This window comes from Tachyglossus aculeatus, chromosome 25, assembly GCF_015852505.1.
Source record: "Tachyglossus aculeatus isolate mTacAcu1 chromosome 25, mTacAcu1.pri, whole genome shotgun sequence".
NCBI lineage: Eukaryota > Metazoa > Chordata > Mammalia > Monotremata > Tachyglossidae > Tachyglossus > Tachyglossus aculeatus.
Genome location: NC_052090.1, coordinates 4082685 through 4110624, shown reverse-complemented (window position 1 = coordinate 4110624; position 27940 = coordinate 4082685). Strand labels below are relative to the sequence as shown.

Below are 27940 nucleotides of genomic sequence, written 5' to 3'. Positions count from 1 at the left end.
TCCGTGCAATAAACACTAAATTTTGAAATAAAAATTCAATGTCTTTTTAATGGAAGCAAATCCAAATTAAGTATAAAAGCTTCAATTACACAGACAATAGCTCAAACATGCAAATAAAAGGGGTGCCAGATACCTTTAAACCTTAATTTCACATAACTGCTACATGGGGGGGGTGCGTCTCCTGTACCTCACACTCGACTCAACAGGGAAGGGGTTTGGTCTTGGTGAAAATCTGTTGGCTTTTACAATTTTAAATCTTTTTATGAAAAACTGCCTTCAAAAAGATGGAATTCAACATCTAAGGAGAGCGAAAAAAAAGATCTATCAGACTAGTTAGCCTACGCTGCAAGGTCAAGTTAATTAGTCAACGCTTTATCATTAATTCAGCCTAAATTCCCTAAGGGAGGTTTTTAACTAGCCGCCTTATTTCTGCTTTCAATAACAGATGGCAGAAGCTTATTCAAATCGTATACTGGCAGTTCCTGGATACTGGCAACTGATTTATTGACTTTCTGAACTGAGAAAAGGGCCCATCAATTGGGGCATACATGTTCTCACTTCTCAAAGTACTTAAAATGCGCAGGGGTTTAAAATACGGAGTTTTTGGTTTTGCTGCTACCCCAAAAAATCCTAAATGCTTTTAATTCCCAGTTCAAGTAATGTTCTCAGAGCCACGTGGCCCTCTACTTAATCCTTGGGGAAACAGAGGAAAGCATTTCAGAGAAAATATATTTTTAAAAATCAGTAACTGAACTGGGTACCTGGCTGGCATAATTCCTGTCCCTTGATCTTCAACAACCATTTTTACCCTCTCCCAGTTACCACGATAATAAAGTCCTTCTAAAACGAGCCTGCAAGATCATTTGTCTTTAAATTGTAAAATACAGTCAAATGTTTAAAAAACGTAGAGCTGGTCTGTATCTGTTTTTACATAATTAAACGTTTAGCCGTTTTTCCTACTTCAGCGCTACAACAAAAAGTACGGCCTTGATTAAAAATTCTGAGGACTAAAAGAAAATTAGGCAATTTTTCCTGCTTAAAATTAAGGGAATAAAAAAATGAGCCTTAAGAGACAAACCAACTTCTAAAAAAGTTACAACGAACATACTTGATAAGGTCACTAACAGGTTTAAAAGATATCTTTCACATGCGTAATAAGGATTTTTGAGTTGGTAGCTGCATTTTCTTGGATTCTGGGCCCTTCTGAAAATTGGGCATTAAACTCGATTTCTTTTAAAATAGTCTTCTGTTAAAATTCATATGGGCATTCATTCCTTAGGCAGAAGACGTTGGTCTCCTTATGACATTCAAAAGGGAAGGGACTTAATCATTAAAACGGCTCACAATGTAAGGCTTTTTACCAACGTAGCTAATCAAACAGGGAAAAAAAAGGCAAGAACGCTAACTCAATTCTAGTTTCAGGTCGGTTTGTAGTAATAGCCTACTTTCCCACTTGGGGATTTAAATGAGTACATAGGGGAAGGCTAAGACACTACCATGATCTACCGAACGACTTTTCCAACATCGGTGTTTATTAAAAATTGACACTGTAAACAAAACCTGTACAAAAAATATCCCGACTCTCCTGGCATTTTGTAACAAGCGTTCTTGGGTGACTTTACCGCCTGGGACCTCCTCTTCCTCGGCCTCGGCCCCGGCCCCGGCCGCGACCGCGACCGCGGCCTCTTCCCGCAACTGTGCAGAGATGGAGACAAAATGACAGATGCCTTAAGTTTGGCGGCGTTTTGCTCTATTTCTTCCCTCCTTCAGAGGGATTAGAGGATGACGGCCAGGGGAATTCTGCCCTCCGAGAGATCTTGGAACAAGCCATCCGCTTTTCCGCCCTCCCTGAGTGAATTTTCTCACTCAGGCGACACTTTTAATCCTTGGCTTCTCGGGTAAATAAGAGCGGAATTTTGCATGGGCTCACTACTTTCTTAGGACAAGGGCTGAGGGCTGCAAAGACGCATCGCTTTACGAATAATCTTCCCGGACTTTTCGGTTAGATCGCTTTCTCTGGAGTGTGTGATCTCTACAGTGAGCTGGTTACTTGCTGGGCGTAAAAGATATCAGCAGAGGAGCCTGCTTTTGGTTCAGTGGAAAGAGCACTGCGGGAGAACCTGAGTTCGAGTCTCAGTTCTAACAGCAAGAACTGTTCCTCTTCTACTTATGGTGCTCTGCACACAGTAAGCGCTCAATAAATACGACCGATCGACTGGTGAAGGTTTCCGGCTGAAGAACCATCTGGGCAGTTCTGAGATAATCACGATAATTGTTAGGCGCTTACTAGGTGCCAAGCACCGTACTAAGCGCTGGGACAGACACAGGCAGATTGGGTTGGACACAGTCCCGGTCCCACATGGGGCTCACAATATTAATCCCCGTTTTACAGTTGGGGTAGCGGGCCCAGAGGAGCGAAGTGACACGCCCGAGGTCACACAGCAGACAAGTGGTGGAGCCGGGATTAGAACCCAGGTCCTTCTGAATACCAAGCCAGTGCTGTAGCCACCATGTCACGCTGCTTCTCTGGAATCCCGAAAAAGAGGATTTTTAAGACAGGCAGAAACCACAACGCCTATAGGAGGGGGGCCTATCAGTTGTAATCTGTTGTACTCTCCAGAGCGCTTAATACAGTGCTCTGCACAGAGGAAGCACTCAATAAACACCATTGATTGATTAAAGGTAACCACCTACCTAATTTTCAGGCAGTCCCCATAAACCACGGCACTTCACAAATGCCGCAGGTATTTTAAAGGTTTTATCTACTGCTTGGGACAAAGCTGACAGTGCCTACCCACCTTCATATGCATCATTTAAAATTGAAAAAAAAAAAAAGCTTTCAGAAAAAGGGGGGAAAAAAACCCAACTCGCATCCGCTTACCAGCTTCCCTTTTCTTGGACTTCACTTTGGGTTCGACATCTACAAGGAGGGTATCCAGAGGTAAGCTGTCTGGCAGGATGAAGTAGCGAATGTTGTTGCCTCGAATGCTTAAAGTCTCCAGCTGAACGGGTTCTCTGTTTTTCAGTGTCATTTTCACAGCTTTTAGGTGAGTGTTCATGCTGACGTCTACACCTGGAGGAGGGGGGAGAAGAAGGAAGCACATTTGCACAGATGCAAAGAAATCAATCACACTGACTGTAATGAACATCCGCTCCTTAAAAAAAATGATACGAGTAATGTAACAAATGCCACTTAATAATAGTAATAATAATGGTGGTATTTGTTAAGCGCTTACTATGTGCAATACTCTAAGCACTGGGGAGGTTACGATGTGATCAGGTTGCCTCACGGGGGGCTCACAGTTTCAATCCCCATTTTACGGATGAGGTAACAGGCACAGAGAAGTGAAGTGACTTCATTCAATCGTATTTATTGAGCGCTTACTGTGTGCGGAGCACTGTACTAAGCACTTGGGAAGTACAAGTTGGCAACATATAGAGACGGTCCCTACCTAACAGTGGGCTTACAGTCTAGAAGACTTGCCCAAAGTCACCCAGCTGACAGCTGGCAGAGCCGGGATTTGAACCCATGACCTCTGACTCCAAAGCCGGGGCTCTTTCCACTGATCCGCGCTGCTTCTCCTGCTTCTGAGCCAGACCTGTCTACCCAGCGGTCCATCTTTGACAATATACTTGTCATTCTTTCTCTTTGCTTTATCTTCCCTCGTCGCCTGATTTTTCTCTATATTGCCCTGAGTACCACCAGTATTCATTAACCACCAGACTCTTGGGATCCCTCCTCTTGAAGGAGTTTATAATCGAATGGAGGGGACGGCAGGTAAATGGATCCACCTACCACAGTTTAAAGGAGTGGGAAAACAGTCCTGGGGGAAAGACAAGATGATGAGTCAGAGATGGGAGGGTCAAGAGGGACAAATAGAAGGTGTGCCTTGGAGAAATGAAGAACACATACAGAAGAAGGACACTGTCCAAGAGCCTTGAAGCCAACGATTAAGGTGCTTGTTATTTTTCTATACAAAAAGCAGGGGGTAAAACCCGCAGAAGTCTTTTTAGGAGGGAGATGTGTATTTTGCTCGGCTTCTTAGAAAAATGACGTAGGCAGCTGGATGAGGAAAGATTTTCGTCGGAGGTATCTTGCTTTACCCTTTGGCCGCTAGCCCGGTGGGTTCAGACGCTCCCCTGCCACCAGAATCTCCGAGCTGTGGGTGAGGTGCCCCCTTCCCCCAAGCAGCACCCCGGGAGCCGGACACAAGATCCCACAGCAGCAACCAACGATGCCCACACTTACAAGGCGAAGAGTTTGGCCTATTTCCCTCTGGACTCCTCACTCTCGGCTTCAAGGTTCTCCATCGCCTCGCCCCCTCCTACCTCACCTCCCTTCTCTCCTTCTCCAGCCCAGACCCCAACGTCCGCTCCTCCGCCGCTCACCTCCTCACTGTACCTCGTTCTCGCCTGTCCCGCCGTCGACCCCCGGCCCACGTCCTCCCCCTGGCCTGAATGCCCTCCCTCTCCACACATCCGCCAAACTAGCTCTCTTCCTCCCTTCAAACTGAGAGCTCACCTCCTCCAAGAGACTTTCCCAGATTGAGCCCCCTTTTTCCTCTCCTCTCCACCACCCCCAGCCCTACCTCCTTCCCCTCCCCACAGCACTTGTATATATATACACACACACACATATATATATACACACACATATATATATATACATAAATTAAATAAATAGTGCAACAAATCTGTACTATATATATGTATATGTATATATATAGTACAGATTTGTTACACTATTTATTTTGTTAACAGTGTGCATCTAGCTTTAATTCTATTTGTTCTGATGACTTTGACACCTGTCTCCATGTTTTGTTTTGTTGTCTGTCTCCCCCTTCTAGACTGTGAGCCCATTGTTGGGTAGGGACCGTCTCCATACGTTGCCAACTTGTACTTCCCAAGCGCTTAGCACAGTGCTCTGCACACAGTAAGCGCTCAATAAACACGACTGAATGACTGAATGGACTGCTGCCAGAGCAGTGAAAGACCTGAAAACCTTTTCTTTAGCCCACATTTTCTGTTTTGTTCTCCCTGTCTTATACTGGTTTTTTTTTTTGACCATCATAATCTTTCCTGTGGGTCTGTTGCCTTATATCCCCACAACCCCTTCCCCATTCTCAGATTGAGGGCGCCTACGTGGGTTAGGGTCCGTGCCTAATTTACCCTCCACAGTCCGGTTCAGTGCTGGGTGCCCAAGAGGTGTTCAGTAAATTCATCCTCGCTGGCTAGTAACCTACCCTTTTCTTCTACTCTGCAATGCTAATTCTGCCTCTTCAACACCCACGACCACTGCTCTATCCAATTTTTCCAGACCTTTAACTCCCTCCTGAAGCCCCAGTGACCTCTTCCTTGACAGACGGATCAGCCTAGTTCGGGGTGGGAGCAGAAGGAAGGGATTTGCTGTTTGGGGGCCTGACTCCAGAAATCCCGTGGGGACAGAGCACGCTGGCATGACTAGTTCCTGAGGCAGTCTGAACCCTTGGCTCAGAGCAAAGGACCCACTGAGGCAGCAGCCCAACCTCAAAATCTGTGCCACCACATCTGACAGCCTTCTCCTCGATTCCTCCCTCTCTTTCCAACTCCAGTATTCAGGGACTGGCTAAATCCCGTGGTTTTTCCCTCCACGACGCTTTCTGGAGCCATCCCATCCAAATGACTGCCCCGGTGGTTCAGCCTCCTCATGGTTGTACCCGTCTCCAGCCCAAACTCCATTCTGCGGCCTGGATCGTTATTTCCTCATTGTCATTCTGCACACCTCTCCCCCCATTTCTACAACCTTCACTGGCTAGCCATTCCTCTCATCATGAAGCAGAAAGCCCTGACCACTGGCTTCAGGGCACTTCACAAGCTCTTTTTCCTTATCCCCTCTCCTCTCCCTCCACCCTAGCCTGCACCTTTCAATCCTCTCATTCTAACCTCCGTCTCGTCTTCCCTGACTCCAACCCTGAGCTTCTCCTCCAGCCTGAGCTCCCTCCTCCCAATCTGCCAGTCCACAGCCCTCCGCATCCTTACAAGGTTTGCTGAAATCACATCTCTTCCAGGTGGTCTTCCCTGATTAATTTTAATTCTTTCCAGGCTCTATCCCCCCTCTCTCTACCTAAGCACTCTAGCCCCCAGCACTTCTGTACACCAACACTTCTGTACAAAGCAATTTATATTTTAACACATAAATACGAATAAGTAATCTTAAAATTGGATATTATGTTAACTTTGTTTATGGAAAGAGCCCGGGCTTTGGAGTCAGAGGTCACGGGTTCAAATCCCGGCTCTGCCAATTGTCAGCTGTGTGACTTTGGGCAAATCACTTTGCTTCTCTGTGGCTCAGTTCCCTCATCTGTAAAGTGGGGATTAAGACTGTGAGCCCCCTGTGGGACAACCTGATCAGCTTGTATCCCCCAAGCGCTTAGAACAGCGCTTTACACGTAGTAGGCGCTTAATAAACACCATTATTATTATGTTAATAATAATAGGAGGAGGAGGCCTTCCCAGACTGAGCCCCTTCCTTCCTCTCCCCCTCTCCATCCCCCCCATCTTACCTCCTTCCCTTCCCCACAGCACCTGTATATATGTATATATGTTTGTACATATTTATTACTCTATTTATTTATTTATTCTACTTGTACATATCTATTCTACTTATTTTATTTTGCTAGTACGTTTGGTTTTGTTCTCTGTCTCCCCCTTTTAGACTGTGAGCCCACTGTTGGGTAGGGACTGTCTCTGTATGTTGCCAATTTGTACTTCCCAAGCATTTAGTACAGTGCTCTGCACATAGTAAGCGCTCAATAAATACGATTGATGATGATGACGATGATGTTAATGTCTGCCTCCCCCTCTACACTGTAAGCTCGTGGGCAGGGAATGTATCGACCAACTCTTTTAAGCTATACTGTCCCAAGCACTTAATACGGTGCTCTGCACACTGTAAGCACTCAATAAACACCACTGATTGATTCATCAACCAATCAATCACTGTACTAAGCACTTGGGAGAGTACAATATAGCAGAATTAGCAGACACATTCTCTGTCCATAACAAGCTTACAGTCTAGAGGGTGAGACGGACACGAACATAAGTTAACTACGGATATGTTCCCAAGTGCTGGGGGGCTGAGGGAAAGGTGAAATGATGCAAATCCAAGTGCAAGAGCGACACAAAACGGAGAGGGAGAAGCGGAAATGAGGCCTTGGTTGGATGTGCTTTTTAATAAGGCTTTGAAGGTGGGGAGAGTGTCGGTTACGAAGAGGGAGGGAGTTTCAGGCCAGAGACGGATGTGGGTGAGGGGCGGTGGCAGGATAGATGAGATGGAGTTATGATGAGTAGGTTGGCGTTAGAGGGGCTGGGTTACAGTACGAAATCGGGAAGGTGAGATAGGAGGGGGCAAGGTGATTGAGAACTTTAAGCTGCCAAGGTGGATGGGCAAACACTGGAGGGACTTGAGGAGTGGGGAAACGTGGAACGGTTCTGTAGAAAAATGATCCGGCAGCAGAGTGAAGCGTGGAGTGAAGTGGGGAGAGACAGGAGGCAAGGAGCTCAGCAAGGAGGCCGATGCGGTACTCAAGGGAGGATACGATAAGTGTCTGGATTAACGTGGTAGCGGTTTGGATGGAGGAAAGGGCAGATTATAGCAATGTGAAGATTCAACCGAAAGGATCTGGTGACACGGAACATGTGGGATGAATGAGAGAGATGATTCGGACCTGTGAGATAGGGAGGATGATGGGGCTGTCCTCAGTGGTGGGAGAGTCAGGGGGAGGACGGGGTTCCGGTGGGAAGATAAGGAGTTCTGTTCTGGACATGTTAAATTAGATGTGTCACTGGGACATCCAAGCAGAGGTGTCCTGAAGGCAGGAGGAATTATGAGGCCACAGAGAAGGCGAGAGATCAGGGCTGGAGATGTAGAATCGAAGGGGATCTAGAACTGAGTCTTGACTCCCACGGTTAGGGAGCGGGAGGCACAGGAGAAGCCAGCAAAAGAGACTGAGAATGAGCAGCCCGAGAAATAGAAGAACAAGGAGAGGCGAGTGTCAGTGAAGCTGAGGTTGGACAATGTTTCCAGGAGAAGGGGGTGGTTGACAGGGTCAAAGGCGGTTGAGAGGTTGAGGAGGATTAGGATAGAATAGAGGCTGTTAGATTTGGCAAGGAGGTGGTCATTGGTGACTTTAGAAAGGGCCGTTTCAATGGTGTGACGTGGGCAGGAGCCAGATTGGAGGCAGCGGGTGAAGGGAACTCGCTCAAGGAGTTTGGCGAGGAATGGTAGGAGGGAGTCATGGAGTCAAGGGAGGGGATCAGTGGGGGAAGAACCACTGGAGCACTGATGATGGCAGTCAGGGAGGAAAGAAGGGAGAGGGCAGCAAATGTTTCGATAAAGCGGGAAAGCTTGGGGTCGGGAGTCCAGGTGGAGGGGGGGGTGTTTTGAGAGGCAGCAGGAGAGCTCTTGAAATACTGCTGGGAAAGATGGGAGAGTCAAAGAAGGGGGCGAGAGGCACCGGAGTCGATACCTATGACAATGTATGTGTATACAGGACGGCGCTATAATGTTGCCGTGAGGATGAGAGGGCGAGCTAAAGCGGGCACGGATGAATTTGAGTTGGCCAAGGTCAGCCGGACATCTGGATTTCTGGCAGCAGCACTCTGCGGCATGTACACGGGAGCAGAGGAAGCACACTGTGGCGGTGATCCAGGGCTGCGGGTTGGTGGCACGACACTGACAACGGGACAGGGGAGCTTGTGAGTTGAGTTCAGTAAAGAGGGTGGTGTTGAAGGCGTCAAGTTGGTCATCAAGGGACGGTAGTTTGGAAATGGGACATGACTTGAGAAAATTGGATGGGGTCAAAAGATCGGAGGTCTCCGTGTAGGAACAGGATAGATTTGCGGTGGGGTTTGGGAGGGGGAGAGGGCAGGTGAAGAGGTTATGGTTGGATTCAGGGATTTCGGAGTTGGTGAGGGCAGAGATTGTACAGTGAGGGGAGTGAGGTCGGGGTGGAGCGGGAAGTCGGAGGAGTCGAGGAGTGATAGAAAGCAGAAGGGTTGTCAGGAACAGCCATGTGGACACTGACGTCCCCAAGGACCACTGTAGGGCTGGAGAAAGAGAGAAGGATTGTGAGAAGGGGATCAAGATGGTTCAGGAAGTTGGAGGCGGCGGATGAGTGCGACTAGTACTTGGAGTGTGTGGTTGAGGTGGATGATTATGGCCTCACAAGAAAAAAAAGAGAGGAAGGGGGGAAGGTGGAGTTGGGTCGCAAGCAGGGCCTTTAAGCACCTTCTCAACTTTGTATTCATTTTTTCTCTCTCTTCTTTCTATAAATAATTTGTGTCTCTCTCTCCTCCCACCTCCTCAGAAGGTCCTTGATGGAGAGGATTATGTCTTGACTATTCGAATCTCCCTAGTGTTTAGGTTAAGCCCCGCACATCGTAGGGGCTCATTAAATAATTGGTTGATTGTCAGGAGAATAACCGGTGGAAGACCAGAAGACAACAGTCTGGCCAGGAGGTGTTGAGAACTTGCCTTAGTTTGGTAGATTCAGGCTATGCTATTAAAGTATACGGCAACTGGCACGGAGAAAATGAAAGTCAGTGCCTAAGACACGGTGTTTTGCACACAGAGGATGCTTCATAAATACTGGGAGAAGCATCTCAGAGAAGGGCAAATCTTTAAAAATGGCACTGCCGTCTGTAGTTCTCACCAGCTGAAACGTCCAGGCCGCAAAACGAGGAATCCCTTACACCACAAGCGGGGAACTGTCGACCGTTAAAACTTCTTTGCAGAGTATCTTGCCCAAGTCGAAGCTGCCTTACCTGTGATTGTTCCATGGACCTGCGTTCCATTCTTCAGTTCAATGGTGACAGTTTCGTGACTCAGCTTCATCAAAAACCTGAAAAATTAGAAATTCACAATTAAAAAGGTTAATAGAGAGACGGTTCTCCCACAGCTCTCGCTTTCGGTACAAATTTTGGATAGAAGGCTGCTGGATGACCGTGGGCAAGTCCCTTCACTTCTCTGGGCCTCAATTACCTCATCTGTAAAATGGGGATTAAGACTGTGAGCCCCGTGTGGGACACAGGGATTGTGTCCAACCAGATGACCTTGTATCTACCCGAGGGCTTAGAACAGTGCCTGGCATATAGTAAGCACCTAACAAATACCATCATTATTATCATTATTATTAGAGAATATTCTTCTAATTGGACAGGATAGACTGGAATGTGAAGTTGGATGAAATACTGGCTATTTGCAAGGCTCAGTTACTGTTAAAGGTGGTGTCTGCAGGCACCTATAGAATTTGAAAAATGACTTATTTGTTTGTGATTTCTTTTTTTCCCCCCACATACACCCAGTTCTCCATTAACACGGGGGCTTGTGCAAATCACCAATCCCCAAGTAACAGAAGAAAACCCCACATAAATGTGCACAAATCATTTCTTCTGATAGAGCAGTTGGCCGTGACTAAACAGGCTCACATTGTAAGACACAAGTCCCCCAATCCCCTAACAATGTTCTAGGCAAAATGCACAACAAATACACAAGTTTTGGGACACCCGAATGAATTTACAACGAAAACCACCTTTGGTCATTTTTTTCAAATGAACCCACAGGATGAGTTACATGTAAAAAGCCCTGAGAAAACATGCAAGAGCTGAACAACCTCCAAAAAGATGTCATTTCTGACTAAAACTGTAAGGTGGTCAACAGTCACCTGAAAAATGAAAACAACTTTAAAAATCAATTTTCAGTTTGGTAATCTAAGAGAGGTGAAAGGTAATCCCTCCGTGGTGCCTGGAGAGGGAAGGCAGGATGGCCTAGTGGAAAGAGAATGGGGTTAGTCGGGAGACCTGGGTTCAAATCCTCACTTTGCCAATAACCAAGCTGTACGACCCTGGACAAGTCACTTAATCGCTCTGAGCTTGCATTTCCTTTTCTGTAAAAGGAAGGCATGCTATTACTTGCCTTCCTCTCCTCACAGGGATGTGATGTGGACCAACTGAGATCACTGGTGTGAAATCACTTTGAAAATAAGTACAAACAACACCTTACTGTCCCCCTACTTCATCTATTCAGGAGGCCAACGCAATTTTTTGAGGTTAAAGTGCTGTTCTCAGGGTGCGGCGTGCCAAAATAAAGCCCCGGGCAGTAATCTTATCCTTTGGCTGAATAAGCACACACAGGAATCAGATATAGTCCCTACTAATGACCTCAGGTTTTCCCATCCTACATAAAGGCGGCCCCTCTCAAATGTAACTATAGTAAGTGCACACCCTAAGATACAATTGCCGGCAATTTTTTGTCATCATTTTGATTTCTTTTTCCTCTACACTATCCAAGGCAGTTCTGACTTCAGGGTGTCCAAACATAAATGGCTTGTGTGAATACTGGGCCGGAAACCTCAATCTTGTGAGGAACTAACTACTCAGTAGGTACGCAACACTGGCCGGACACATCCAACCCCCTGCATATTTTCAATGAAGTCAAATATGCTTTAAAATACTCAGTTTTGGTCACGCTGGGTCAAATCCCTCTAGTTCCAAGTGCCTGTTCATCCAGATTTTGGCTTTTTGGGGGGTTTTTTTGCTACTGTTGCTCTATTTACGGTGCTCAACTCTTGAACTTGGTAATGAGTTTTCAGGGGCCCCACCAGTGAGGGCTACAGACCGATGGAAAAGCCTTTCCTCGGGCACGGCTTTAGTTAATCAATCCTATTTATTGGGCACTTACTGCTCTGGGCTCCTTGTGGGCAGGGACAGCTTTAGTCAATCAATCCTATTTATTGGGCACTTACTGCTCTGGGCTCCTTGTGGGCAGGGACAGCTTTAGTCAATCAATCCTATTTATTGGGCACTTACTGCTCTGAGCTCCTTGTGGGCAGGGAATATGTCTGTTGTTCTACTGTAACTCGCCCAAGGGCTTAGTACAATGCTTGGCACGTAGTAAATGCTCAATAAATATGAATGAGTGTGCAGAGCACTGTATTATGTTGCCAACTTGTACTTCCCAAGCGCTTAGTACAGTGCTCTGCACACAGTAAGCGCTCAATAAATATGATTGATTGATTGATTATGTCCTTGGGAGAAAATATCCCAACGTAAAGGACACATTCCCTCAGAAATCCAGTTCAATAGCATCAATCCTCAGTATTCATGGGGCAGAGGAATTGATAATAATAATTACCATTATTATGGCATTTGTTAGGTGTTTACTATGTGCCAGGCACTGTTCTAAGCGCCGAGGTGGATACGAGGCAATCAGGTTGGAGACGGTCTACGGTCCATATCCCACACAGGGCTCACAGCCTTCACCCCCTTTTTATGGATGAGGCCCAGAGAAGTGAGGTGACTTGCCTAAAGTCACCCAGCAGACAAGCGGCGGGGGCGGAATTAGAACCCAGGACCTTCTGGCTCCCAGGCCTGGGGTCGAGCCACTGGGCAACACGGCTGCTCTGGGGCAATTTAAATTAAGGCCCCCAAAGAGTTGCAACTGTTTCCTGCCCTTTTCAGGAGCCACTGGGAGACGGGAGGATGGGGATGGGAACACAGAAGGGGGTGAGGGGGGAGAGGAGGAAGGAAAGTTGGGGGGACGGAGAGGGATGGGGGCGTCGGGGTCCCCGGGGGACAAAGGATTCTCCCAAATGCTTAGCATAGGGCTTTACACGCAGTAAGCGCTAAATGTGGCTTAGTGGAAAGAGCCCAGGCTTGGGAGTCAGAGGTCATGGGTTCTAATCCCGGCTCCCCCACTTGTCTGCTGTGACCTTGGGCAAGTCATCATCATCATCATCAATCGTATTTATTGAGCGCTTACTGTGTGCAGAGCACTGTACTAAGCACTTGGGAAGTACAAATTGGCAACATATAGAGACAGTCCCTGCCCAACAGTGGGCTCACAGTCTAAAAGGGGGAGACAGAGAACAAAACCAAACATACTAACAAAATAAAATAAATAGAATAGATATGTACAAGTAAAATAAATAAATAAATAGAGTAATAAATATGTACAAACATATATACATATATACAGGTGCTGTGGGGAAGGGAAGGAGGTAAGATGGTGGGGATGGAGAGGGGGACGAGGGGGAGAGGAGGGAGTCACTTCACTGGGCCTCAGTTGCCTCATCTGTAAAACGGGGATGAAGACTGTGAGCCCCCCGTGGGCCAACCTGATCACCTTGCACTCAATCATTCATTCAACGGAATTTACTGTGCGCAAAGCACTGTACTAGGCGCTTGAAAAGTACAGTTCGGCAAGAAATGCAGACCACCCCTGGCCAACAAAGGGCTCGTAGTCTAGAAAGGGGGGGACAGACATTAAAACAAGTAGACAGGCATCAATACAAATTAATAGAGTTCTAGCTATTTACACATCATTAATGAAATAGAGTAAAAAAAATATACACAAATGCTGTGGGGCAGGGAAGGGGGTAGAGCGGAGGGAGGGAGCGGGAGTGATGGGGAGGGGAGGAGGAGCAGAGGAAAAGGGGGGGTTCAGTCTGGGAAGGCCTCCTGGAGGAGGTGAGCTCTCCGTAGGGTTGGGGGGCGGGAGGGGGAGTGTGCCCCCAGCGCTTAGAACAGTGCCTGGAACATAGCACTTAATAAATACCATCGTTGTTATTGTGATCATTATTAACTAGGATTGAAAAGCAGCGTGGCTTAGTGGCAAGAGTCCAGGCTTGGGAGTCGGGGGTTGTGGGTTCTAATCCTGGCTCCGCCACTTGTCGGCGTGTGACCTTGGGTGATCTGCTTCACTTCTCTGTGCCTCAGTTCCCTCATCTGTAAGTCGGGGATTAAGACTGTGAGCCCCCCGTGGGACAACCTGATCACCTTGTAACCTCCCCAGCGCTTAGACCGGTGCTTTGCACATGGTAAACGCTTAATAAATGCCATCGTTATTATTATTATCATCATCTGTAAGATAGGGACTAAGACTGGGAGCCCCACGTGGGACAACCTGATCCCCTTATATCCTCTCCAGCGCTTAGAACAGTGCTTGGCACATAGTAAGTGCTGAACAAATACCATCACTTGTTATTAGTGAATGAAAGAAAAGGGGGGACAGGAGAGGATGGTGCGGGGGGAAGGAGAGGAGGAGGGACAGGGAGGGAAACGAGAGGGAGCTAAGCGCTTAGTCCAGTGCTCTGCACACAGTAAGCGCTCAATCGATACGATTGAGTGAGGAGGGGGGAGAGAGGAAAGGGGGAGGGCGAGGAAAGAGAAGGATGGGGAGGAGGGGGAGAAGGAAGAGGGAGGAGGGAAAGAGGGGGGAAGAGGACAAAAAACTCCTCACCCTGGGCTTCCAGGCTGTCCATCCATCCCCTCGCCCCCTCCTACCTCACCTCCCTTCTGTCCTTCTCCAGCCCAGCCCGCACCCTCCGCTCCTCCGCCGCTAATCTCCTCACCGTTAGGCCTCGTTCTCGCCTGTCCCGCCATCGACCCCCGGCCCACGTCACCCCCGGGCCCGGAATGCCCTCCCTCTGCCCATCTCTCTTCCTCCCTTCAAAGCCCTACTGAGAGGCTCACCTCCTCCAGGAGGCCTTCCCACGCTGAGCCCCCTCCTTCCTCTCCCCCTCCCCTCCCCACAGCACCTGGATATATGTTTGTCCAGATTTATTACTCTATTTAGGTTACTTGTACATATTTACTAGTCTGTTTTACTTCGTTAGTATGTTTTGTTTCCTTTTCTGTCTCCCCCTTCTAGACTATAAGCCCGTTGTTGGGTAGGGACTGTCTCTAGATGTTGCCAACCTGTACTTCCCAAGCGCTCAGTCCAGTGCTCTGCACACAGTAAGCGCTCAATAAATGCGATTGAATGAATGAATGAATGAATGAAGAGAAGGGGGAGAAGAAAGAAGGGGAGGAGGAAGAGGAGGGGAAGAAGAGGGGAGGAGGAGGAAGGGGGGAGGAGGAAGAGGAGGAAGAGGGGGAGAAGAGAGGGAGGAGGAAGAGGGGGAGGAGAGGAGGAGAAGGGGCGAGGGGGGAGGAGGGAGAGGGGGCAAGGAACAGGGGAAGAAGAGGGGGAGGATGAAGAGGGAGAGAGGAGGGAGAGAAGGAAGAGGGGGAGGAGAGAGGGGGAGGAGAGGGGGAGAAGGAAGAGGGGGAGGAGAGGGGGAGGAGGAAGAGGGGGAGAAGGAAGGTGGGAGAAAAGAGAGGAGGAGAAGGGGGAGGAGGGAGGAGGGAGAGGGGGAGAAGGAACAAGGGAAGAAGAGGGGAAGGATGAAGAGGGAGAGAGGAGGGAGAGAAGGAAGAGGGGGAGAAGAGAGGGAGAAGGAAGAGGGGGAGGAGAGGGGGAGGAGGAAGGGGGGAGGAGGAAGGGGGGAGGAGGAAGGGGGAGAAGGAAGAGGGGGAGGAGGAAGAGGGGGAGAAGAGAGGCAGGAGGAAGAGGGGGAGGAGGAAGAGGAGAGAAGAAGGGGAGAAGAAGGGGAGAAGAGGGGGAGAAGAGGGGGAGGAGGGAGAGAAGAGAGGAAGAAGAGGAGGAAGGGGGGAGGAGGAAGAGGGAGAGAAGAGAGGGAGAGAAGAGAGGGAGAAGGAAGAGAGGGAGAAGGGGGGAGGAGGGAGGAAGAGGGAGAGAAAAGAGGGAGAGAAGAGAGGAAGAAGGAAGAGAGAGAAGGAAGAGAGGGACAAGAGGGGGAGGAGGAAAAGGGGGAGGAGGAAGGGAGCAGGAGGAAGAGAAGAGAGGGAGAAGAAGAGGAAAAGGGGGAGGAGGAAGAGGGAGACAAGAGGGGAAGAAGGAAGAGAGGGAGAAGAGGGAGAAGAGGAAGAGGGAGAGAAAAGAGGAAGAAGGAAGAGGTGGGGAGGAGGGAGAGGGGGAAAAGAAGAAGGGGAGAAGAAAGAGGGAAGAAGAAAGAGGGGGAGGAGGGAGAGGGAAGAATAAAGAGGGGGAGGAGGGAGAGAGAAGAAGAAAGAGGGGGAGGAGGGAGAGGGAAGAAGAAAGAGGGGGAGGGAGGGGGAGGAGGGAGGAAGAGGAGAGAAGCGTGCTGTGGCCCCCCGCGAGGCAGGCGCGGACGGCGGGGGGCGCAGGGCCGCCGTCATCACCATCATCATCATCAATCCTATTTATTGAGCGCTTACTGTGTGCAGAGCACCGTGCTAAGCGCTTGGGAAGGACAAATCGGCAACACCTTGGGACCGTCCCTACCCGACAGCGGGCTCACAGTCTAAACGTGGGAGACAGAGAACAAAACCAAACATCCTAACAAAAGAAAAGAAATAGAATAGCTATGTACGAGTCAAATAAACAAGTAAATAAATAAGTATTCATTTATATTTATAGTCGCGCGCCCCCTCGTGCCCCCGCCCGGCTCCTCCTCACCTGACGAGCTTCATGCTGCCGCTCCGCTCCGCCGCGCACGCGCTCTGACCGCCCACCGAATGAATGGCCGGAAGCGCCCGCCGCCAAGGGCCCGGATGGAGACGGCGCGCGCACGCGCGCGCGCCTGCGCAGACCCCCCCTTCCGGCCGCCTGCGGGGCGGAGCGGCCTCCGCGCCCAGCTCGGGGCGGGGGCAGGGCGCCGCAGCGACCCCCGGAGGCCGGAGGTCCGCGCCGCTGCCCGCCCGCGTTGCCGACGCTCGAAATCCCTAGACAAATTTGGCCGCCTTAAATAAGAATAATAATATGAAGAATCAATCAATCGTGTTTATTGAGCGCTTACTGTGTGCAGAGCACTGTGCTAAGCGCTTGGGAAGTACAAGTTGGCAACAGTGGGCTCACAGTCTAGAAGGGGGAGACAGAGAACAAAACCAAACACACTAACAAAATAAAATAAATAGAATTGATATGTACAAGTAAAATAAATAATAATAATAAGAAAAATTGTCGTTACTATTGCTGTTGTTATTTTACTATTTTTTGTTATTACGTGTGACTTGGGGCAAGTCACTTGACTTCTCTGAGACTCAGTTCCCTCATCTGTAAAATGGGGATGAAGACTGTGGGGCCCCCCGTGGGACAACCTTCCCAGCGCTTAGAACAATGCATTGCACATAGTAAGCGCTTAATAAATGCCATCATCATTATTATTATTAATTTTTATTTCATCAAGTTTCCGAGACTACTTCATAAAGAGAACCAGGGTGAAGCGGCGTGGCTTAGGGGAAAGGACCCGGGCTTCAAAGTCAGAGGCCATGGGTTCTAATCCCAACGCCACCGCTTGTCAGCTGTGTGATTTGGGGCAAGTCACCTCACTTCTCTGGGCCTCAGTGACCTCTTCTGTAAATCAATCAATCAATTGTATTTATTGAGCGCTTGCTGTGTGCAGAGCACTGTACTAAGCGCTTGGGAAGTACAAGTTGGCAACATGTAGAGACGGTCCCTACCCAACAGTGGGCTCACAGTCTAAAAGGGGAAGACAGAGAACAAAACAAAGCATACTAACAAAATAAAATAAATAGACTAGATATGCACAAGTAAAATAAATAAATAGAGTAATAAATATGTAGAAATATGTAAAATGGGGGTGAAGGCTGTGAGCCCCATGTGGGACACTTTTGAGACTTAGGATGTATGGAAATTCAGTTTCCTCATCGGTAAAATGGGGATTAAGACTGTGAGCCCCACGTGGGACAACCTGATCATTTTGTATCCCCCCCGGCGCTTAGAACAGGGCTCTGCACATAGTAAGCGCTTAACGAATGCCATCATCATCATCATCATTATTATTATCCAAAACTGATAGCACGGAAACCCCATTGATGGATCAAATAGCCGCTGAGCGTGCCCAGGAACCCAATTTTCTTAGCTTCGTGTGATTACTTCATAATGATGAGGGAACAGTGATCAGGTCGACTCGGATCTAAAACGCCACTCAATTTAACCAACAGTTTACGCTAAAATATGCATTGCTGTTATTAAAATAATACCCGCTGTCCCCTGACCCTTATTTTCTCCACTACGTGTGGCGATCTGTTAAATAGTTCTATGAGAGTACAGCAAGCATCAGGGCCTTTTGCAAGGAAAAGGGGAATAGTGCATTTCCTCTCTTTTCCAAAAGAAGAAATGTATTTCCCATACCTGGAAAATGCCTGTTTCCATACCTGCTTTGTAACCAAAAACATTAGACAGTCTCCAGAGTTTTATTTAGGAACCCAATTTTCTTGGCTTCATGTGATTACTTCATAATGATGAGGGAAGAGTGATCAGGTCGACTCGATTTAAAACACCGCTCAATTTAACCAACAGTTTACGCTAAAATATGCATTGCTGTTATTAAAATAATACCCGCTGTCCCCTGACCCTTATTTTCTCCACTACATGTGGCGATCTGTTAAGTAGTTCTATGAGAGTACAGCAAGTATCAGGGCCTTTTGCAAGAAAAAGGGGAATAGTGCATTTCTGCTTTTTCCCAAAAGAAGAAATGTATTTTCCATGCCTGGAAAATACCTGTTTCCATACCTGCTTTGTAACCAAAAACATTAGACGGTCTCCAGAGTTTTATTTAGGAACCCAATTTTCTTAGCTTCGTGTGATTACTTCATAATGATGAGGGAACAGTGATCAGGTCGACTCGATCTAAAACGCCGCTCAATTTAACCGACAGTTTACGCTAAAATATGCATTGCTGTTATTAAAATAATACCCGCTGTCCCCTGACCCTTATTTTCTCCACTACGTGTGGCGATCTGTTAAATAGTTCTATGAGAGTACAGCAAGCATCAGGGCCTTTTGCAAGGAAAAGGGGAATAGTGCATTTCCTCTCTTTTCCAAAAGAAGAAATGTATTTCTCATACCTGGAAAATGCCTGTTTCCATACCTGCTTTGTAACCAAAAACATTAGTCTCCAGAGTTTTATTTAGGAACCCAATTTTCTTAGCTTTGTGTGATTACTTCATAATGATGAGGGAAGAGTGATCAGGTCGACTCGGATCTAAAACGCCGCTCAATTTAACCAACAGTTTACGCTAAAATATGCATTGCTGTTATTAAAATAATACCCGCTGTCCCCTGACCCTTATTTTCTCCACTACGTGTGGCGATCTGTTAAGTAGTTCTATGAGAGTGCAGCAAGCATCAGGGCCTTTTGCAAGAAAAAAGGGGAATAGTGCATTTCCTCTTTTTTCCAAAAGAATAAATGTATTTTCCATGCCTGGAAAATACCTGTTTCCATACCTGCTTTGTAACCAAAAACATTAGACGGTCTCCAGAGTTTTATTTAGGAACCCAATTTTCTTAGCTTCGTGTGATTACTTCATAATGATGAGGGAACAGTGATCAGGTCGACTCGATTTAAAACACCGCTCAATTTAACCAACAGTTTATGCTAAAATATGCATTGCTGTTATTAAAATAATACCCGCTGTCCCCTGACCCTTATTTTCTCCACTACGTGTGGCGATCTGTTAAATAGTTCTATGAGAGTACAGCAAGCATCAGGGCCTTTTGCAAGAAAAAGGGGAATAGTGCATTTCCTCTTTTTTCCAAAAGAAGAAGTGTATTTTCCATACCTGTTTCCATACCTGCTTTGTAACCAAAAACATTAGTCTCCAGAGTTTTATTTAATCAATACACTAAGCGCTTAGTACAGTGCTCTGCACACAGTAAGCGCTCAATAAATACGATTGATTGATTAATCAGAACAAGTTGCCATATTTGGGACTCAAGTTGAGCGCTCTGTACACAGTAAGCGCTCAATAAATACGATTAAATGAATGAGTACAAGTGGAAGGCCTAGTTCTATTAAGAAGCAGATTTTCTTTTCTTATGGCATTTGTTAAACACTTAGCATGTGCCAGGCACTGTACTAAGCGCTGCAGGGGAGATACAAGCAGCGTGGCTCAATCAATCGTATTTATTGAGCACTTACTGTGTGCAGAGCACTGCACTAAGCGCTTGGGAAGTCCAAGTTGGCAACATATAGAGACGGTCCCTACCCAACAGTGGGAGACAGAGAACAAAACCAAACATACTAACAAAATAAAATAGAATAGATATGTACAAGTAAAATAAATAAACAAGGGAAAGAGCACGGGCTTTGGAGTCAGAGGTCATGGGTTCCAATCCCAGCTCCACCACATGTCTGCTGTGTGACCTTGGGCAAGTCACTTAAATTCTCGGAGCCTCAGTCACCTCATCTGTAAAATGGGGATGACGACTGTGAGCCCCACGCAGGACAACCTGATCACCTTGTATCCCCCCCAGCGCTTAGAACAGTGCTTTGCACATAGTAAGTGCTTAACAAATGCCATCATCATTATTATTATTATTATTATTATTGTTATTACAAGCTAATCAGGCTAAACACAGGCCCTGTCCCACACGGGACTCACAGTCTTAATCCCCATTTGACAGGGAGGTAACTGAGGCCCAGAGAAGTGTAGTGACTTGCTCAAGGTCACACAGCAGAGGAGTGGTGGAGCGGGGATTAGAACCCAGCCCCTTCTGACTCCAGGGCGTGTGATCTATCATCATCATCATCATCAATCGTATTTATTAAGCGCTTACTATGTGCAGAGCACTGTACTAAGCGCTTGGGAAGTACAAATTGGCAACATATACAGTCCCTACCCAACAGTGGGCTCACAGTCTAAAAGGGGCAGTCTAAAAGTCTATCCACTAGACTACACAGCTTCTCAAGAGCTTATGTGTTACCAACTTGTACTTCCCAAGCGCTTAGTACAGTGCTCTGCACACAGTAAGCACTCAATAAATACGATTGATGATGATGATGAGCAATTCCAAAGCCCTGGTTTGATCGGCAGAATCGGAGAGCTTTCTGAGCCCCTCGGAGGCCTAACATGAGACTCAACCTCATTATTTACACTTCGGAAGCAGATGGCCACTTCTGTCTGATGATACACACTTTCAGTTAGGTAAAGCTATCAATTCCATCATCATCAGTCATATTTATTGAGCGCTTACTATGTGCAGAGCACTGTACTAAGCGCTTGGGAAGTACAAATTGGCAACATATAGAGACAGTCCCTACCCAACAGTGGGCTCACAGTCTAAAAGTAATAAATACGTACAAACATATACGCATATATACAGGATATAACAGGATCAGGTCCCATGTGAGTTTCACAGTCTAAGTAGGAGGGAAAACAGGTGTTGAATCCTCATTTTGCAGACGAGGGAGCGGAAGCCCAGAGACGTTAAGTGACTTGCCCAAGGTCACACAGCAGGTGTGTGGCAGAGCTGGGAATAGAAACAGTGGCGTGGCTTAGTGGAAAGAGCCCGGGCTTGGGAGTCAGAGGCCGTGGGTTCCGATCCCGGCTCCGCCACTCATCGGCTGAGTGACCCCGGGCAAGTCACTCCACTTCTCTGTACCTCAGTGACCTCACCTGGATTACTCCGATTATACTCATTATCCTCAAACCACCCATTAGTTTTTCAATTTCCCAAATGGATCTTCTGGCACCGTCAAAGAGAGGCTTAAGACTTGGCTTATTTACCGAACGGCAACAGCCGTAACCCAAAATATTAGACGCCCTTCAGGGTTTCATTTAATGGGAACAAAGCTTACGTCCTCGGAGAGATTTGCGGTTCAAATTCGGTGGGGAGAGGGTGTGGGGAAATGAGCGAGTAGATCATCCATCAGTCGATCCAGCAGTAGTATTTATTGAGCGCTTACCGTACTAAGTGCTTGGGAAAGAACAATACAATAGAGTTGGTAGGCGCCAGAACTGCCTACAAGGAGCTTACAGTCTACATCCCCAGAATGTTTTGTTGGGGCATCAATAATAATAATAATAATGGCATTTGTTGAGCGCTTACTACGTGCAAATCACTGTCCTAAGCAATGGGGTAAGTAGACAAGCAGCATGGCTCAGTGGAAAGAGCCCGGGCTTGGGAGTCAGAGGTCACGGGTTCGAATCCCAGCTCCTCCAACTGTCAGCTGTGTGACTTTGGGCAGGTCACTTGACTTCTCTGTGCCTCAGTTACCTCGTCTGTAAAAATGGGGATGAAGACTGTGAGCCCCACGTGGGACAACCTGATCACCTTGTATCCTCCCCAGCGCTTAGTACGGTGCTTTGCACATAGTAAGCGCTTAACCAATGCCGTCATTATTGTTACGAGGTAATCGGGGGGTCCCAAATAGGGCTCATAGGCTCATCCCCATTTTACAGATGAGGGAGCTGAGACCCGGAGAAGTTAAGTGACTTGCCCAAAGACACACAGCTGACTAGTGGCTTTTGTGGGTTCCGATGTGGATTTTTTTCTCTGTGATATTTGTTGAGTGCTTACTATGTGCCAGGCACTGTACTAAGTGCCGGGCTAGGTACAACAGAATTGGGTTGGGCACAGTCCCTGCCCCACCTAGGGCACAGAGTCTTAATCCCCATTTTACAGATGAGGGAATGAATGCCAACTTGTACTTCCCAAGCGCTTAGTACAGTGCTCTGCATACAGTAAGTGCTCAATAAATGCGATTGAATGAATGAATGCCAGCTTGTACTTCCCAAGCGCTTAGTACAGCGCTCTGCACACAGTAAGCGCTCAATAAATACGATTGAATGAATGAATGCCAACTTGCACTTCCCAAGCGCTTAGTCCAGTGCTCTGCACACAGTAAGCGCTCAATAAATACGACTGAATGAATGAATGCCAGCTTGTACTTTCCAAGCGCTTAGTCCAGTGCTCTGCACACAGTAATCGCTGAATAAATACGATTGAATGAATGAATGCCAACTTGTACTTCCCAAGCGCTTAGTACAGCGCTCTGCACACAGAAGCGCTCAATAAAGACTATTGAATTTATGAATGCCAACTTGTACTTCCCAAGCGCTTAGGACAGTGTTCTGCACACGGTAAACGCTCAATAGACGATTGAATGAGTGAATGCCAACTTGTCCTTCCCAAGCGCTTAGTACAGCGCTCTGCACACAGTGAGCGCTCAATAATGACGACTGAATGAATGAATGCCAACTTGTACTTCCCAAGCGCTTAGTACAGCGCTCTGCACACAGTAAGCGCTCAGTAAAGACGATTAATGAATGGCAACTTGTACTTCCCAAGCGCTTAGTACAGCACTCTGCATACAGTAAGCGCTCAATAAAGACGATTGAATGAATGAATGCCAACTTGTCCTTCCCAAGCGCTTAGTACAGCGCTCTGCACACAGTAAGCGCTCAATAATGACTGAATGAATGCCAACTTGTACTTCCCAAGCGCTTAGGACAGTGTTCTGCACATAGTAAGCGCTCAATACGATTGAATGAATGAATGGCAACTTGGACTTCCCAAGCGCTTAGTACAGCGCTCTGCACCCAGTGAGCACTCAGTAAAGACGACTGAATGAATGAATGCCAACTTGTACCTCCCAAGCGCTTAGTACAGCGCTCCGCACACAGTAAGCGCTCAGTAAATACGATTGAATGAATGAATGCCAACTTGTACTCCCAAGCGCTTAGTCCAGTGCTCTGCACACAGTAAGCGCTCAATAAATACGACTGAATGAATGAATGCCAGCTTGTACTTTCCAAGCGCTTAGTCCAGTGCTCTGCACACAGTAATCGCTCAATAAATACGATTGAATGAATGAATGCCCGCTTGTACTTCCCAAGCGCTTAGGACAGCGCTCTGCACACAGAAGCGCTCAATAAAGACTATTGAATTTATGAATGCCAACTTGTACTTCCCAAACGCTTAGGACAGTGTTCTGCACACGGTAAACGCTCAATAGACGATTGAATGAGTGAATGCCAACTTGTCCTTCCCAAGCGCTTAGTACAGCGCTCTGCACACAGTGAGCGCTCAATAAAGACGACTGAATGAATGAATGCCAACTTGTCCTTCCCAAGCGCTTAGGACAGCGCTCTGCACACAGTAAGCGCTCAATGATGACTGAATGAATGTCAACTTGTACTTCCCAAGCGCTTAGTACAGCGCTCTGCACATAGTAAGCGCTCAATAAATACGATTGAATGAATGAATGCCGACTTGGACTTCCCAAGCGCTTAGTACAGCGCTCTGCACACAGTAAGCGCTCAATAAAGACGACTGAATGAATGCCAACATGTCCTTCCCAAGCGCTTAGGACAGCGTTCTGCACACGGTAAACGCTCAATAAATACGATTGAATGAATGAATGCCAGCTTGTACTTCCCAAGCGCTTAGTACAGTGCTCTGCACACAGTGAGCGCTCAATAAATCAATCAATCAATCAATCGTATTTATTGAGCGCTTACTATGTGCAGAGCACTGTACTAAGCGCTTGGGAAGTACAAATTGGCATCACATAGAGACAGTCCCTACCCAACAGTGGGCTCACAGTCTAAAAGGGGATAAAGACGACTGAATGAATGAATGAATGAATGAATGAATGCCAGCTTGTCCTTCCCAAGCGCTCAATAAGCACGATTGAATGAATGCCAACTTGTACTTCTCAAGCGCTTAGTACAGCGCTCTGCACACAGTAAGCGCTCAATAATGACGACTGAATGAATGCCAACTTGTACTTCCCAAGCGCTTAGGACAGCGTTCTGCACATAGTAAGCGCTCAATAAATACGATTGAATGAATGAATGCCAGCTTGTCCCTCCCAAGCGCTTAGTACAGCGCTCTGCGCACAGTGAGCGCTCAATAATGACGACTGAATGAATGCCAACTTGTACTTCCCAAGCGCTTCGGACAGCGTTCTGCACACGGTAAACGCTCAATAAATGCGATTGAATGAGTGAATGCCAACTTGGGCTTCCCAAGCGCTTAGGACAGCGCTCCGCGCACAGTAAGCGCTCAATAAAGACGATTGAATGAATGAATGCCAACTTGTACTTCCCAAGCGCTTAGGACAGCGCTCCGCACACAGTAAGCGCTCAATAAATACGATTGAATGAATGAATGCCAACTTGTACTTCCCAAGCGCTTAGTACAGCGCTCTGTACACAGTAAGCGCTCAATAAGCACGATTGAATAAATGTCAACTTGTGCTTCTCAAGCGCTTAGTACAGCGCTCTGCACACAGTAAGCGCTCAATAATGACTGAATGAATGCCAACTTGTACTTCCCAAGCGCTTTGGACAGTGTTCTGCACACGGTAAGCGCTCAATAAACGATTGAATGAGTGAATGCCAACTTGTCCCTCCCAAGCGCTTAGTACAACGCTCTGCACACAGTGAGCGCTCAATAAACACGATTGAATGAATGCCAACTTGTACTTCTCAAGCGCTTAGGACAGTGTTCTGCACACAGTGAGCGCTCAATAATGACGACTGAATGAATGAATGCCAACTTGTCCTTCCCAAGCGCTTAGGACAGCGCTCTGCACACAGTAAGCGCTCAATGATGACTGAATGAATGCCAACTTGTACTTCCCAAGCGCTTAGTACAGCGTTCTGCACACGGTAAGCCCTCAATAAATACGATTGAATGAATGAATGCATGCCAGCTTGTACTTCCCAAGCGCTTAGTACAGCGCTCTGTACACAATAAGCGCTCAATAGACTGAATGAATGCCAACTTGTACTTCCCAAGCGCTTAGTACAGCGCTCTGTACACAATAAGCGCTCAATAGACTGAATGAATGCCAACTTGTACTTCCCAAGCGCTTAGTACAGCACTCTGTACACAATAAGCGCTCAATAGACTGAACGAATGCCAACTTGTACTTCCCAAGCGCTTAGGACAGCGCTCTGCACACAGTGAGCGCTCAATAATGACTGAATGAATGCCAACTTGTACTTCCCAAGCGCTTAGGACAGTGTTCTGCACATACCTCATTCGCTCCCACGGCTTCAACTATCATCTCTACGCTGATGACACCCAGATCTCCATCTCTGCCCCTGCTCTGTCCCCCTCCCTCCAGGCTCGCATCTCCTCCTGCCTTCAGGACATCTCCATCTGGATGTCCGCCCGCCACCTAAAGCTCAACATGTCGAAGACTGAGCTCCTTGTCTTCCCTCCCAAACCTTGTCCTCTCCCTGACTTTCCCATCTCTGTTGACGGCACTACCATCCTTCCCGTCTCACAAGCCCGCAACCTTGGTGTCATCCTCGACTCCGCTCTCTCATTCACCCCTCACATCCAAGCCGTCACCAAAACCTGCCGGTCTCAGCTCCGCAACATTGCCAAGATCCGCCCTTTCCTCTCCATCCCAACCGCTACCCTGCTCATTCAAGCTCTCATCCTATCCCGTCTGGACTACTGCACTAGCCTTCTCTCTGATCTCCCATCCTCGTGTCTCTCCCCACTTCAATCCATACTTCATGCTGCTGCCCGGATTATCTTTGTCCAGAAACGCTCTGGACATATCTCTCCCCTCCTCAAAAGTCTCCGTTGGCTACCGATCAATCTGCGCATCAGGCAGAAACTCCTCACCCTGGGCTTCAAGGCTGTCCATCCCCTCGCCCCCTCCTACCTCACCTCCCTTCTCTCCTTCTACTGCCCAGCCCGCACCCTCCGCTCCTCCACCACTAATCTCCTCACCGTTAGGCCTCATTCTCGCCTGTCCCGCCATCGACCCCCGGCCCACGTCATCCCCCGGGCCCGGAATGCCCCCAATCCCTCTGCCCCTCCGCCAAGCTAGCTCTCTTCCTCCCTTCAAGGCCCTGCTGAGAGCTCCCCTCCTCCAGGAGGCCTTCCCAGACTGAGCCCCTTCCTTCCTCTCCTCCTCGTCCCCCTCTCCATCCCCCCGTCTTACCTCCTTCCCTTCCCCACAGCACCTGTATATATGTATATATGGTTGTACATATTTATTACTCTATTTATTTATTTATTTTACTTGTACATTTCTATCCTACTTATTTTATTTTGTTGGTATGTTTGGTTCTGTTCTCTGTCTCCCCCTTTTAGACTGTGAGCCCACTGTTGGGTAGGGACTGTCTCTATGTGATGCCAATTTGTACTTCCCAAGCGCTTAGTACAGTGCTCTGCACATAGTAAGCGCTCAATAAATACGATTGATTGATTGATAGTAAGCGCTCAATAAATACGATTGAATGAATGAATGCCGACTTGGGCTTCCCAAGCGCTTAGTACAGCGCTCTGCACACAGTAAGCGCTCAATAAAGACGACTGAATGAATGCCAACTTGTCCTTCCCAAGCGCTTAGTACAGCGCTCTGCACAGTGAGCGCTCAATAAAGACGACTGAATGAATGAATGCCAACTTGTCCTTCCCAAGCGCTTAGGACAGCGCTCTGCACACAGTAAGCGCTCAATGATGACTGAATGAATGTCAACTTGTACTTCCCAAGCGCTTAGTACATAGTAAGCGCTCAATAAAGACGATTGAATGAATGAATGCCAACTTGTCCTTCCCAAGCGCTTAGTACAGCGCTCTGCACACAGTAAGCGCTCAATAATGACTGAATGAATGCCAACTTGTACTTCCCAAGCGCTTAGGACAGTGTTCTGCACATAGTAAGCGCTCAATACGATTGAATGAATGAATGGCAACTTGGACTTCCCAAGCGCTTAGGACAGCGCTCTGCACCCAGTGAGCACTCAGTAAAGACGACTGAATGAATGAATGCCAACTTGTACCTCTCAAGCGCTTAGTACAGCGCTCTGCACGCAGTAAGCACTCAATAAATATGATTGAATGAATGAATGTCAAGCGCTTAGGACAGTGTTCTGCACATAGTAAGCGCTCAATAAAGACGATTGAATGAATGAATGAATGCCACCTTGTACTTCCCAAGCGCTTAGGACAGCGCTCTGCACCCAGTAAGCGCTCAATAAATACGACTGAATGACTGAATGCCAACTTGGGCTTCCCAAGCGCTTAGTACAGCGCTTTGCACACAGTAAGCGCTCAATAAATGCGATTGAATGAACGAACTGAGGAGAGCGACGGGCCTGACAGGCGACGACGTCGTCCATCTTCACCAGGCCCTGTCAGGTGAGGCGAGCGGGCTGCGCAGGCGCAGTGGCGACGGCGGCCATCGTCAGCTGGCCCTGTCGGGTGAGGCGAGCGGGCTGCGCAGGCGCAGTGGCGACGTCAGCTGGCCCTGTCGGGTGAGGCGAGCGGGCTGCGCAGGCGCAGTGGCGACGTCGGCCATCGTCAGCTGGCCCTGTC

At 47.8% G+C, this 27940-nt stretch overlaps 1 protein-coding gene across 2 annotated transcripts; it reads right to left on the bottom strand.

Annotated features, from left to right (window-relative positions):
* Nucleotides 1-20: 20 nt before the first annotated feature.
* LOC119945533 (small nuclear ribonucleoprotein Sm D1) lies at nucleotides 21-27872 on the bottom strand. Of its 2 annotated transcripts, XM_038766711.1 has the most exons (5): nucleotides 27704-27872; nucleotides 21447-21565; nucleotides 9805-9881; nucleotides 2882-3073; nucleotides 21-1695 (listed from the first exon to the last, which is right to left on the bottom strand). In XM_038766711.1, exons 2-5 carry the CDS (start codon nucleotides 21512-21514, stop codon nucleotides 1619-1621), a joined length of 414 nt encoding a protein of 137 aa, XP_038622639.1. In that variant the 5' UTR covers nucleotides 21515-21565; nucleotides 27704-27872; the 3' UTR covers nucleotides 21-1618. The 2 variants fall into 2 exon arrangements, with proteins under 2 accessions (XP_038622639.1, XP_038622640.1); XM_038766712.1 differs by lacking the exons at nucleotides 21447-21565; nucleotides 27704-27872 and adding an exon at nucleotides 16301-16391.
* Between the last annotated feature and the right edge of the window lie 68 nt (nucleotides 27873-27940).